We start from the raw sequence: 13,076 nt of genomic DNA, 5'->3' as shown, positions 1-13,076 counted from the left end.
GCTTGTACGCGTGTGTGCCTTGCTGTGAAACGCTCTGAAGTAATCTACCAATGTACAGAGGCCTTGTAGAAAGGTTTTTGTGATCTGGAGCCCCATGTGCTTGGGGTGTAGTCATGGTCTGGGTGGATTTGGGCTTCATGACACACAGATGACACCATGACTAACATCACCACCAGCGATGCAAGGCTTGCAATGCGTGAAGACGTGGCCATACCTGCTCAGCAGTTAATCCACACAAAAGGCGCGTTCGACGCGTCTGGTCCAGGAACGCCAAGGCCTGAGGCCGAAGTCGATCCTCTAGACTTTGTGGAACCACTCGTGCTCGCAAACAGTCAATGACGCTTCCAAGGTCGCACCACCTTCGCGCTCGACCTCGCGTTGCACCATCGCAGATATGGACAAGGCCGTTGTCTGAAGGCTGGACGATCCGGTCATATCCAAGCCAGCATCCCAGGACAAAGCGCACCGCTGCAAATTGGAGCTGCAAATCGATTTTCGGCCACGGAATCATCGATCAATCGGCCGATTCACTGCGCTTTCCGTCATGACTTTCCCGTCTCGAAATCGCCCTGGTGCAACAGCGGCAGTGATCGACAGGAACCAAATTGTTTCAATGGGTTGAACGGCTCGTTTACGCCTGGATGCATCGGTCGGTAGTACCTGCCCAGCGGTCCGGGGCAGGTCCGGGGCGTGCCATAGTGTTAGACTCCGTCCCTGGCGGGCCGCGATGATGCACTCGACTCGCCAGCGCTGGACGCACAAGTCGTCGTCGTCATGACAATGAAAGCCCAGTCGCACAATGCGAAGCTGACTGCCAGCGAAATGGGAGTTGAGCAGAGCGTTGGTGAAAGTCTGGGTGTCGGAGATATAAGGTGTATGAAATCCCCGGATTCTCGCTGAGGTCTTGACACACAAGATCAACGTCATAAAACCCACATCAACCTTGAGATCAGCACCCAAGACATTCCCCACGAAGGACCGCATTTTCGGACCACAATTCCAGTCAGAACCCACGTGCGCCTAGACACTAAACCTTAAGTCAACATCACCATGTCTTCCAACGACGACTACAGCACCCAGGGCGGCGATATCCCCGTGCAAGACGACAACGCCCCCGTCGAGGAGGGAGTCGATGCCGCAACTGCTGACTCAGATGCTCAACTCGGTACGTACTCCATGACAAGAGCCAAGTTGTTGATCAGCATCGCTAACAGTGGAGAATCCAGAGCGCGACGACAACGAGGCCATTGACAAGTCCAACATCGTCGAGGGTCGGACCCGGGGCGCCAAGCCCGAGGCTGGCTCCTACCGCGAGCCCGGCGACAGCGAGGCACTGCCAGCTGAGTAGAGGAACTTCAGTGGAGGTTGGACACGGTATCTTGCGACGGAAGTACCTGTACCGATAGCAGCGATTGTCTAGATTTGGCGTTGAATGGAAATATTTGTTTCGCTTGTACCTTTTTCCAATGCTATGCGGATGCATGTCGTCAACCACACGTGCTCAACGAGTCGTGGCGCGTGTTTTGCCCACTGGCGGTCAAGCGCTTTTGCCAGCGGCGAGAACCTCGGCCGCAGTTGACCTCAATGGCTCTTACGGCAGCCATCTCACCTTCGGTCGTGTCTCCTCCGAGCCGGGAGTGTTTAATTCGTGGTCTCCCGCCCAGTTCGTTTCGCTGCGTGCATCACTAATGCACCCAGCTCCTACCGCAGCACCGGAACTTGGCCGAGCAGGATCCCAGGCGCCGTCGCGCCCACGGGCCTCGGAGACCGGTCACCACTGGATATCCCAGACAGACCATGGACCGAGGCTGACGTCACGCGGGCTGCCAAATGCTTATTCGGCTGGGCGATGCTTCTTTCGTTTCCCGCCGAGGTGTGCCGAGGCTCTGGTGTTGTGCTTGTTTTGAATTTTGGTGAAGGAATGTGGGCAGGACGACTCGACTAAATCTGCTTGGCGTTGAGACGGCGACAAATAAAGTTCACCGCTTTTAATTTGCAACGGTGGTTAGACGCATCTTTATCTAAAGCGGAGATTTAAAAGCGGAAACAAGGTGCGAAAGCGGCTCCATTCTTGCGCAGGAACTTGGAAGGTGGTTCGTGTGCTAGAGCTTATTGTTGACTGTCAGGGACTCAGGCCGTCTGGCTGTCGGTGTTAGGTTACAACGTCGACAGAAGACGGTTATTATCCGGTCCCGCATGCAAAATTGTCCAGGGTATTTACCTAAGTGGAATCGATATGAAACTTGCCAGGCGAACGAAAAACTTGACGAGCTGAATGTTCGTCCGGTTCTCGCTAGCAATGTCACGTCGCCTCGCCTGACACGACATGTGCTGCTGTAGGGCAAATTATCCAGCCAAAGCTGCCGACACTGGTTCACAACAGCCGAGGATGCACCAGAACCCTGCAAGAGACGCAGCTCGATAACCTTGATAAAAGGAGCTTCCCTGTCGGCAAGGGGCATCTTATCCCAGATCTCGGAAAGATCTGCATCGGCGGTCATGATGAGGCCCGCGCTTCCAGGTACCCACGGCGGAATCGCGGGGGGCAACTTGGGCACCCGGGCGTGTTCATGACTGGGCCGGCTTAACCCTTCTGATTCAAGCAGGACGGGGAGTGCCATTGGAGAGGCCCTGGAGGGCGCACACACGGCGTGGTGGATACGCAGTATGCTCTAAGAAAGATATAAGCAAATCCCCATAATTATATCCACCGGCTCGTCAAGCCTCGACGAGCTCACAGGTGGGCTGCAGGAAAGATGGGGAATCTCCAGCGTTTGCGGATCTGAGATGTCTAGCCCGCACATGGTGATTGATCGGCGGCCGCCAGTTCGCTTGCGCGAGTCAATAGGGACCAAAGTTTGCTGCATCCCCATGGCACCAGAAAACTGGCTCGCATGTGTTCCACAGAAATCCCCATGGCACAGGACGGCGCTAAGAAGGCGGTCGTGCGCGTGCAGGGGCGCACAGTTCGATGCTTGGGCTGGACCAAATTCCGACGGCAGATGCCACGAGGTGAGGTCCTACGCGCATGTTAGCAACTGTCAATACACTCAACAACAATAACACACAACCACACACTGATTTCCACACACAAGGTCCACCCCCGGATGCCAAATTATCCCATAGTCTCACTGTTATGTGAAGCAGCCTGTAGTAGAAAATTCTGTAAAGTTTCTGTCATGTAAAACAAGCCACTCTCGAGCCACTTCCGCCGCCACGGGACAGGGACGGGCAGCAGGCAAGCAGAAGTTTCGACGTCAGGCCGAAACAAGACAAAACCTCCGGCCCTGCAGTCGAACGAGAAGAGTCCCCCCCCCAGGCCGATCTTGGCCAAAGCGGGGAAGCCGAGCCGCCTCTTGGCCCCAGACAGATGAAGAGTGAGAGTGATTTGGCCCAAGCAACTGGCAACCTTGAGGGCGGCCATACGATGACCTCATGCCGCCGCACACCCTCTTGCCCTGCTCCCACCCAAGGCTCGGTGGAGCCCGCAACGCCTCATCCGCAACGCTATCCATCCCTCCTCCCGCCTTGGCCTATCAGAGCCTCAACCTGCCATCTTCTCGCACCAGGCCGACAGCGACGTGCGCGCAGTCAGCATGCAGAGACCGGGATTCTCTCACATGTCCTCAGCAACACCAACTTGGGCGACATGCTGCCTGCATGCATGAGTCGATACAGATGCAGCAGATGCTGGGCCTGCTAGGCCCCACGGGACTGCAATAACACGGTTGCACTCGCCAGAGATTGTCGGTCAGATATTCAGGGACCTCTCTGCTACCGCCGCCTATCAGCGCCGCCCAACCGTGGGCGAAGTGGATCGGCAGCGCCCGCCGCGTCGACCCCCAGCTCAACCCGGCCTGCTCTCCTCCCCTCGCCCTCGCTACTCGTGACCGACCATTCCCGAGGTTGGCGTTCGTTCGTCGAGGGGGACGCCTCTGATCCTGGCCCTGACGGGACTGCCAGCGACTGATGGGTGGGTGGACGGATGGATGGGACGGTACATGGCGCGCCAGACGTTGCATTCGCCTGTCATGTACATATAAGATGGCCCTTCCCTCGTGCTACCTCGAGCCGCGGAAGGTGTACCTTCCCTCGACCCCTCATCGACGTGTGAACCTGGCCTACCTCTTTTCTTTTGAGGTTCTCCGAGTTTACCTGTCTGTTCTCCAGCCTGCAGGCCGGCCGCTTTTGTCGGAGATCATCCTGTCGAGAGTTCTGCCAACCTCATCTTCAACGTCACACCCACCCGCAAGGGTGAATCGACAAACATGGCGCCTCCCACCTTCCTCGGCCTGTCAGGGCGGCCGCTCTCCCTGCTCGTGTCCGTCATCGCGACTACGGGTTTCCTGCTCTTCGGATACGATCAAGGGTTAGTGTTCGGCCTCAGAGACCACGGCGGCGCATCTCTCCGCCTCCTTCAACACAGGCTGCTAACATGTGTCGCCTTGCAGTGTCATGAGCGGCATCATCACCGCAGCGCCCTTTAACAACATGTTCGAACCGACCAAGAACAACAGCACCATGCAGGGGTTCACCACGGCCATCTACGAGGTCGGGTGTCTCTTCGGCGCCATGCTCATCCTCGGGGTCGGCGACCTGCTCGGCCGGCGTCGCGTCATCATCATGGGCGGCCTCGTCATGACCCTCGGCGTGCTCATCCAGATCACCGCCATCCACGGCTCGTCCCCGTTCGCGCAGTTCATCGTCGGCCGCGTGGTCATGGGCGTCGGCAACGGCATGAACACGTCCACCATCCCGACGTACCAGGCCGAGTGCTCGCGCACCACGAACCGCGGCCTGCTCATCTGCATCGAGGGCGGCGTCATCGCCTTCGGCACCTGCATCGCGTACTGGATCGACTACGGCGCCAGCTACGGGCCGGACGAGCTGACGTGGCGCTTCCCCATCGCCTTCCAGATCGTCTTCGCGCTCATCATCTCCGTGCCCATGTGGTTCCTGCCCGAGTCGCCCCGCTGGCTGCTCACCCACGAGCGCTACGAGGAGGCCGAGATCGTCATCGCCGCCCTGCGCGGCTACGAGCTCGAGAGCACCGAGACGGCCCTGGAGCGCGACGTCATCGTCGACTCGATCCGCGCCTCGGGCGGCTTCTCCAAGTCGACGCCGTACAGCACCCTCTTCACCAACGGCAAGACGCAGCACTTCCGGCGCATGATGCTGGGCGCGTCGTCGCAGCTCATGCAGCAGATCGGCGGCTGCAACGCCGTCATCTACTACTTCCCCATCCTGTTCGAGGAGTCCATCATGCCGGGCAACCGCAACCTGTCGCTCATCCTCGGCGGCGTCAACATGATCGTGTACTCCATCTTCGCCACCGTGTCGTGGTTCATCATCGAGCGCGTGGGCCGCAGGAAGCTGTTCCTGTACGGGACCATCGGCCAGATGACCTCGATGATCATCACGTTCGCGTGCCTGATCCCGGGGACGCAGACGGCGGCCAAGGGCGCCGCCGTGGGGCTCTTCACGTACATCGCCAGCTTCGGCGCCAGCTGGCTGCCGCTGCCGTGGCTGTACCCGGCCGAGGTGAACCCCATCAAGACGCGCGCCAAGGCCAACGCCGTGTCGACGTGCACCAACTGGCTCTTCAACTTCCTCATCGTCATGGTGACGCCCATCATGATCTCCAACATCGGCTGGGGCACCTACCTCTTCTTCGCCGTCGTCAACGCCTGCTTCCTGCCCGTCATCTGGTTCTTCTACCCGGAGACGGCCCGCCGCTCGCTCGAGGAGATCGACATCATCTTCGCCAAGGGCAGCGTCGAGAACATGTCGTACGTCCGCGCGGCCAAGGAGCTGCCCTACCTGACCGACGAGGAGGTCGAGCGCGAGGCCATGCGCTACGGCCTCATCGAGACCGTCGAGAGGGTCCACCAGCACCACAGCGTCGCCGACCCGGAGAAGACCGCCGCGGGGCGCAAGTCGTCCGACTCGGAGAAGGCATACGCCGTGCAGAACCGCAGCGGCGACAGCTCCGACGACGTCGACGGCGCCGCGGCCACGAGTGGCCTGAGCACTCACTAAATCGGCGCCGCGGTCATCGCGTTGCTGGTGGGGCAAACGAGCAGAGCCCCGAGGGTCATTTAAATGGCTGCTCGAGTGACGTTGACTGACAGGCACGTGCGAGGAGGATCAGTTTGGGGGCCACAGCGAGCCCCCGTGGAGGCGATCTGCCTCGCGTAATGCTTTCTTTAGATACCCGGTCGTCACCTTCACCAGGGACGATCTTTTGACATTAGAGATCGGAGACCGTGAATAGACGGGTTGCACACAAAAGGGGCCTCCTTATTAAACCTGCTGTGTGGTTATATGTAGATGCCGTTGTTGTCGTGATAAACATGATGCCGTCGTGTGCCCGCCTTGTGACCCAGATGCCCTCCGTCCCGCCTTGGCCTGAGGACCATCCCAAAAACTCCACTACTCCTCAGTTCCCGAAGAACATGACTCATGAAAATGCATTGCCGACCCATAAAAGAGCAGGAAAAAAAGCAAACCCGCAATGCAAAGAGCTCCTCTCCTGGATGCGTGGCTTCAACAGGTAATCACGGGACGCATTATGCCGATGCCTCCCAGTCCCGGTACCGCGGCCGGCCCCTCAGCTCGTCCGGGCCAGGCCTGCGGCGGAAGAGGCCGTTGGCGCGATTCCTGAGCCAGTGCAGCTTCGCGGCCAGGACGTCCTCCTCGACGAAGCTCTGCGGGCAGGTCAGATTCTGTCAAGCAGGTCTTACTCTCTATATTCCGGTGCTGGCTTTTCCCTCTGTTTTCTTTTTGTTCTTTTTTCTTTTTCTTTTCTTTTTTTTTAGGAGCGGGGTAGGGGACTTTGTGGTGAGGCTTCCATGGTCGCACATACCGAGGTGTAGTGATTTGGGAAGATGGAATCTGACGTGCCGAGGGGCAGCCTGTGGGCGGCGCGCAGGTTGTTTACGTACATCCTGCCGAGGTGCTGCACGCGGTTGTCCAGCACGACCGGGACGACGGAGCGGGGCATGTTGATTTTGGTGTTGTTGGCTTTTGTTGCAGTGTTGCTTTCTCTTGGCGGGAACTCGCGGGATCGAGAAGATGAGGAAACAGAGCAAGTGAAGCAGGAGGCTCAGATCACACAGGCACGGCCAAGTGGGACAGACTCTACTTTTCAATATGTGGTTTTTTTTCCTCCATCATGCCATTCATGCAGGTACGAAGAATTGTTGGGGATGTCATTTGATGCCAATGTTATGGGTTAATTTCCCGTCACCGCTCCCGTTCACCTTGGGGCCCCCCCTGGAGGCGTCGGTAGACCGCCTGATGATGCGCCTCACACGATGCACCACCGCCCGTGCGACATGGGGCTTGCACCTGAAAACTGCGAACAACCCAGTTCACGACCAGCCCCAGGGCGGTCATGGTAGGGCTGCATCGTGGGGCGGATGCGGTCAGCAGGGCCTGGGAGGAGCTGAGGCTTGCCTCAAGCGCTCAGAGTTTACAATGTGCGATGAGGAGGGGGATACGATGGATTCGACGTTTGTGCTGATTGAGTTTTCAAGGTGGCATTGTGTTCATCAGAAGTCCCCTGACGCCCGTCCGATCTAACAGTAGCGCCGCTCCCTCGCAACCAGGGGCCCTGAGGGTTGCAGCCAACGAGATCACGCCGGCGATTTTTGGGGGTGCGGTACGGGCGGCTGACACCCTCCACCCTTCCTCACGAAAGCCCGATAACGTTTTTACCCCAGAAATCTTAAACTTCACTAACGCTGACCAGAAGACGGACCCTGGGCTCAGCCCAGTCAGTCGTGTAAGCCCCCGCACACGATCGTCAACATTCACGGTCGCGTGCACTGTTTCACCTTCTCATGTGTGCAACTCACTCTCGCTTGCACCACTATCCAATGTCGGGTTTTCAGATGCAAAAGAATGCAAAGTGGATTGAACACCCACGTGACGGCATGGTCTCACCAGGAAATGGACTACAGCTTAGCTGCTAACTACTGCGCTTGTGCCAGGAACGTCAGCTGCCCGTACCGGCGCCAACAAAGTTGAGAGAGCACGCAGAGGCCATAGGAAAGAAGCTAAGAGCTGTCATATGTCACGCACATGCAACTCGATCTGTTGATGAGCTGGGCATTATCTGGACTACGGCATTTTTGTTTCTGGCCTGTCCAGTATCGGATCATGCACAAATGACAGGTCCTGCGTGTTTTGGTGCTCTCAAAAACATGTGAAGTCACACATGAAACTGAGCTCTTGGTCTTTGCACCACTATGGGGCCGGTCTCGATCCGAGCTTGCTCGTACTAGCTAAAGGTCTCTCTCCCCCTTTTACATCAACAGCCACTGAGGGCAGTCCCAAGGGTAAAGCGATGGTAGAGAAACGGGGCTGACTTTTTCTACTGTGACGAAAACCGTATATGCTTTTAGAATCTCTAGTATACCTGTTGCTCTTGGGAATGGCAGATGAGGCGACAAGGAGGCATATGAAGACTGATATTCACTGATAACTGTGAAATGCAAATGATTGACAGCTCTCAGAATTGCTGGTCAAGACGTAGTGGCTGTTAATTGGGGGTGGCATGCAAAGTGGACATCTAAAGTCACTTAAAACCACAGTCTTAAAGGCTAACGATGAATTGGGTCGAGATGCCAGTGGAAGCAGATGTGACACACGCTCTGCAGACCAATTACTCCTAGCAGCTGAGTCACACCAACGGCTCTCTGTGCCTCAGAGAAACAGGGGCACAATACTCGGGAGCAAAATTGACTGAGTAAAGCGTTCGACTAGCGATGGACTACATCTCAGGAACCTCTTTGGCCGTTTCCCATGGTCAGTAGTTACCTAGTTCTGGACGAGCTACACATTTGTGGGTGACTAGTTCCTAGTAATTGTCCTAGTCAGTCCTGAGCACAGCTTTAGACCTTTTCTGTGACTCAACTTCCATGACGGCTCAATTCACCTCCAACGCCAAACCCTCACTAAGTCAATTATTGTCTGATTTCATTCATAGAATCGTCCAGCAAGTCACACAAGTCAAAGTCAATGAGCGATTGCTCGAAATCAGCTGGAGGCCTGTGCACACTGACCAGAGTATTTAAACCCAGCTCCCTCCCCGTCCAACGCGAGCATCGCCCTTTCCCTCCCCCCCCTCTTTCCCTTCAACCCAACCCAACCCAACCCGAACCCACCACACAACAACCAAACAATCGACCAGGTCCGACAATGGTGGAGGACACAAGGAGGGGCGGGATATTAATGCTGCCAGCTTGCGACTGCTGGCCAAGTATAAGCAGGCATCAAAGGCAGGCAGGGAGGAAGCCACCCGACGCCCTCAACCGAAGGGAAAGCCCAGTCTGCGACTCTGGAGCTTGGGAAGGAGCCTTGGGGGTGCCCAGCAACCACCTTGGCGTGGAACCTGACGTGAGCCCTGTCGAGCAGTGGCGAGGGCACCTAATCCTTTTAGCGAACCACCATTGGAACCGAAGGGCAGGCAGGGAGGAAGCCATCCGACGCCTTCGATTACGGGTAAAGCCCAGTCTGCGACACTGGTGCTTTGGGAAGAAGCCTTGGGGTGCCTAGCACTCCCTTGGTGGGGGATTTGACGTGAGCACTGTCAGCAGTGGCGAGGGCCCCGAACTCCACCGGCGAGACATGACCAGACGCCAAAGGCAGGCAGGGAGGAAGCCACTCGATGCCTTGACTATGGGTAGCCCAGTCCACGACTCTGGTGCTCTGGGAAGGAGCCTTGAGGTGCTTAGCACACTCTTGGCGTGGGATCAGACGTGAGCCCTGTTAGCAGTGGCGAGGGCACGAGCTTCGAAATGAAGTACCACAACTGAATGGGCCGCGACCACCGGCTCAAGAGCGAAACATGCCTTGTCGACCGGCCCAACAGGGTTCCAACACCTTCGAGGCACCCGGGTGGACAGTGGCGGAAAGAGTTTACAGAGACTTCTTCGGAAGTAGATGGCCTTGTTTGTCCGATGCCCTGACCGATGCTGACGGATCTTTTTTCTCCCGTCCTTTGGTTGGGGCATTGCGTGGAAGCCAGGAGGGTTCACCCCACCACGACGTTGCTTTGTCAACAGGTCAATCACACCAAAAACTTTTTTTCGTTGCGGCTCATGAGTTTACTCGTGACGCGAGGAAGAAAACCACATGCGCACCCTGCGCACCCCCAGCCATACACTCACATACCCACAGACACATAACCAGTACTCACATACGCACATACATGCATACATACATATACATAAATACGTAAATTACATAATAAAATCCTAAAAATGCCTCTGCATGTGAACCAAAGCAGCACATTGCAGTTTACATTCTTTTTTGATCAAGTAGGTTCCACACATTTCCATGCATTTGACAGGACTTGTTTTTAAAACAGCAGCAAAGCTGCAATTGATAATTTTTTTCTTGTCTTTTCATTATCTTTTCTTTACCAATCTAAATGATAACCTAATCTTCTTCTAGAAACTCCAGAGCAAAAAAATGCGCCTGTCCCTTTACCAATCTAGCTGTGCGCCCAAAATATCAATAATCGAGGGAGAAGAAAAAGAGACAAACCTATGCCCATGAATGCCGTCTCACCTTCACCTCGCAGCCGTCTGGGCCGGTCACGTCTGCATTTGAGACAGTTAGTGGAGAGGAGGGCCGGTGTGCGTCCTCAGGCTTGTCGGGCTGTCCAAAAGAGAGAGGAGAGGGCCCATTCCCAGGGCTTCGAGGTGCCCCAGGGGCGGTAAGTGCACCAGGGGTGACGGGGCTCTCAGCGGGATCGTGGGGACGCTGGTAGGAGCAGTCAATCACCCAGTGAATCGTGCGAAGGGCAGACGCAGCGTTGGGGCATGGAGGTAGGCCGTCAAGGAACCAACCGGGCTGCCGAGAACCGGGGATCATGTCCTCCGGGCCGAAGGGCGGGTAATGCACAGGCGGAGACGGCGGCGGGGGCTGCCAGAAGGACATGGGCATAGGCGGGGGATGCGGCGGGGGAGGGCCGTAAGGAGAGAAGTATTCCTGTCCAGGCTGGTCGGGCTGTGGCCACGGGTCGGGATAGCCATTCATCACCTCCGAGGGGGCCTCCAAAGGAGGTCCGTAGCAGACAATTGGGTCGAGGTACGTGTGGAGGGTAGGCCTAGCGTAAGGGCATATGGGGACGTCCATGATAATCCCACGGGGCTGCGGGGGACAGTAGTGGCCGAGGGCCATGCACCACGGGTTCCAGACAGTCTCCATAGGCGACAGGAGGTCGAATGAAGGTAGAGCAGAATAGAAATACTCACCTCCAGGCTGCTGCGCTGGCCCGAAAGGAGCAACCTCGTGGCTTAGCAGCTAGTGGACTGGATCGAGCTGCCAGTCGAATGGGAACGCACCGTCGGTGTTGTGGCTCTGTTGCTGAGGCATGGTGGATGTGATGAGATTGCAATACAATGTGTGAAAGTGGTGATCAGATTGCAGTGCAATGTGTGAGTGGCGATGAGAAGAAAGTCGAGGTTAGCATGTCTGACGTGATTTTTTACATAGCCGAGCCATGAGGCTGGTCGCGATGAGGGAGATAATGGCATTGTCTTGGAACACTGGTGAGCATCAACGTCTCATCCATGCCGTCTTTGTCCACAAGGTTGTAGTGATAACAATGCGTTATAATAAAAGAAAAGAATGCCATTCTCCTCTCAGCCGATGCTCAGGGTCATCTTTGTTAGAGAAGCAGATTTCCACCCCTCCCTTAACATCTTTGTGAGGTCCATAGTGGACGAGGTTTGGCTTGCCCATGAGTGACTCGACAGTTGTGCCGGCACGCCCGTTTGTATAGGACTCAAGCCTGAGACTCAGGCTGTTCCGGTTTAGGGACGGCTTTTCCTCTTGTATCACAAGCCTCCTGCTCCTTCAAAAGATGGGTCTTCCACCATTCCACCTGTTGGTACCATTCGGCATGGTATTCATCGTCGCGAGCAGGACGGATCTGGCCGCTCGATCGTTCTTGGCGCTTCGCGCGTGAAAACTCCTTCAACCTTACAAGACTCCTTTGTTGTCTACTGAGCCTTGCCTTCCACTGATCACCGTGCAGGTCTTGCATGGCTTTCTCAAGTGGCGATATGCGGATGATTCCTGCGTTGGGGATGCGCTTCTGAGCTTTGATGGGCTTCAGCCATGACACGATCGCTCTGAAAAGGCCCGAGGTGAAGCCTTGCCAGCGGCTGATCAAATTGAGACCGCGACGAGACGTCATGGTGGACTACCTGCCGGAGGCCGAGCCTGCACAGGGAACGGCCTCAATGGCGTTGAGCTGCTCAAAGACCAAGGTGCGAGGTATTGGGGGCCTCGGATGGTGGGATGAGGCAATTGACACGCTCAGTGGCTTGGCCTCTCGTGTACAAGCCGACGGCTAGGCCGTTGTTGGGTATCGTCGCTGATGGAATACGATTCCGGTGTGGAAGAGGAGGCGACGTCAGAAAATTAGCCGCCCTGGCCCAGCTAGCAAAATGTATGCCGGTTTTGCTGGTAGGATGTTAATCGGCAAGGGTCTGGTGTAACGTATGCCCTTAGTCAGCCCCTTCACCCACCTCCACCTTCTGCACCATTTCATCTCGTGTGGACAAAGACGGCACGTCACGAAAGACAAGACGGAAATGTGGCTTTGCACATTCACGGCCGCTCCCCAGGCGACAGCCGAACCCTCCTCCTTCATCTTCTTCCCTTTCTCACTTTTCCCGCCATGCGGCACGCCATTTCTTATCCTGGCGTGGCGCGCTAGAAAGTAGTCTACCCTGGGAAAGACGAGATGCCAAGTGGGTACTAGAGGCTGCTTTGAGCTTAGCCGCACGAAGGATTCAGCACTCAGCCAGTCACCACTGCAGGCAACCACTGGCTAATTTTATTTTCTCTGCGCTGCCGCATGCGCGAAACTCGCCATCTTGGGCTTGAGTGCATACCAGGCAGCCGAGCGCAGGGTAGGCCATGGCAGGGCATGTGCGGGAAGGAAGCAGGAGGAACGGGGGCGATGATATGAAGACTGAAGTCATTCCCAAGCCCATTTTTTTTTAATCCCTTTGTGACTGACGATCTCTTTACCTCCCTCTTCGTCAGCTTCT

The 13,076-nt window shown here is 56.3% G+C and overlaps 5 protein-coding genes across 5 annotated transcripts; 2 read left to right on the top strand and 3 right to left on the bottom strand.

Annotated features, from left to right (window-relative positions):
• Positions 1 to 1,050: 1,050 nt before the first annotated feature.
• INS49_003612 (uncharacterized protein) lies at positions 1,051 to 1,348 on the top strand (the record flags this gene model as incomplete). Its single annotated transcript, XM_043164406.1, has 2 exons — positions 1,051 to 1,165; positions 1,227 to 1,348. 2 exons carry the CDS (start codon positions 1,051 to 1,053, stop codon positions 1,346 to 1,348), a joined length of 237 nt encoding a protein of 78 aa, XP_043019171.1.
• Positions 1,349 to 4,268: 2,920 nt separating this feature from the next.
• Positions 4,269 to 6,039, top strand: INS49_003611 (uncharacterized protein; the record flags this gene model as incomplete). Its single annotated transcript, XM_043164405.1, has 2 exons — positions 4,269 to 4,369; positions 4,452 to 6,039. The coding sequence occupies 2 exons, from the start codon at positions 4,269 to 4,271 to the stop codon at positions 6,037 to 6,039; spliced, it is 1,689 nt and encodes a 562-aa protein (XP_043019170.1).
• A 530-nt stretch (positions 6,040 to 6,569) lies between these two features.
• On the bottom strand, positions 6,570 to 7,003 carry INS49_003610 (uncharacterized protein; the record flags this gene model as incomplete). The annotated part of the gene is made up of 2 exons (XM_043164404.1): positions 6,570 to 6,707; positions 6,866 to 7,003. The coding sequence occupies 2 exons, from the start codon at positions 7,001 to 7,003 to the stop codon at positions 6,570 to 6,572; spliced, it is 276 nt and encodes a 91-aa protein (XP_043019169.1).
• Positions 7,004 to 10,554: 3,551 nt separating this feature from the next.
• On the bottom strand, positions 10,555 to 11,388 carry INS49_003609 (uncharacterized protein; the record flags this gene model as incomplete). Its single annotated transcript, XM_043164403.1, has 2 exons — positions 10,555 to 11,282; positions 11,358 to 11,388. 2 exons carry the CDS (start codon positions 11,386 to 11,388, stop codon positions 10,555 to 10,557), a joined length of 759 nt encoding a protein of 252 aa, XP_043019168.1.
• Positions 11,389 to 11,800: 412 nt separating this feature from the next.
• Positions 11,801 to 12,214, bottom strand: INS49_003608 (uncharacterized protein; the record flags this gene model as incomplete). Its single annotated transcript, XM_043164402.1, has 1 exon — positions 11,801 to 12,214. The coding sequence occupies one exon, from the start codon at positions 12,212 to 12,214 to the stop codon at positions 11,801 to 11,803; it is 414 nt and encodes a 137-aa protein (XP_043019167.1).
• Between the last annotated feature and the right edge of the window lie 862 nt (positions 12,215 to 13,076).

The sequence above is a fragment of the Diaporthe citri genome (genome assembly GCF_014595645.1).
Source record: "Diaporthe citri strain NFHF-8-4 chromosome Unknown scaffold_10, whole genome shotgun sequence".
In the NCBI taxonomy this organism is placed as follows: Eukaryota; Fungi; Ascomycota; class Sordariomycetes; order Diaporthales; family Diaporthaceae; genus Diaporthe; species Diaporthe citri.
Note: the sequence above shows the minus strand (reverse complement) of the source record. Positions and strands in the feature narration are given on the sequence as shown.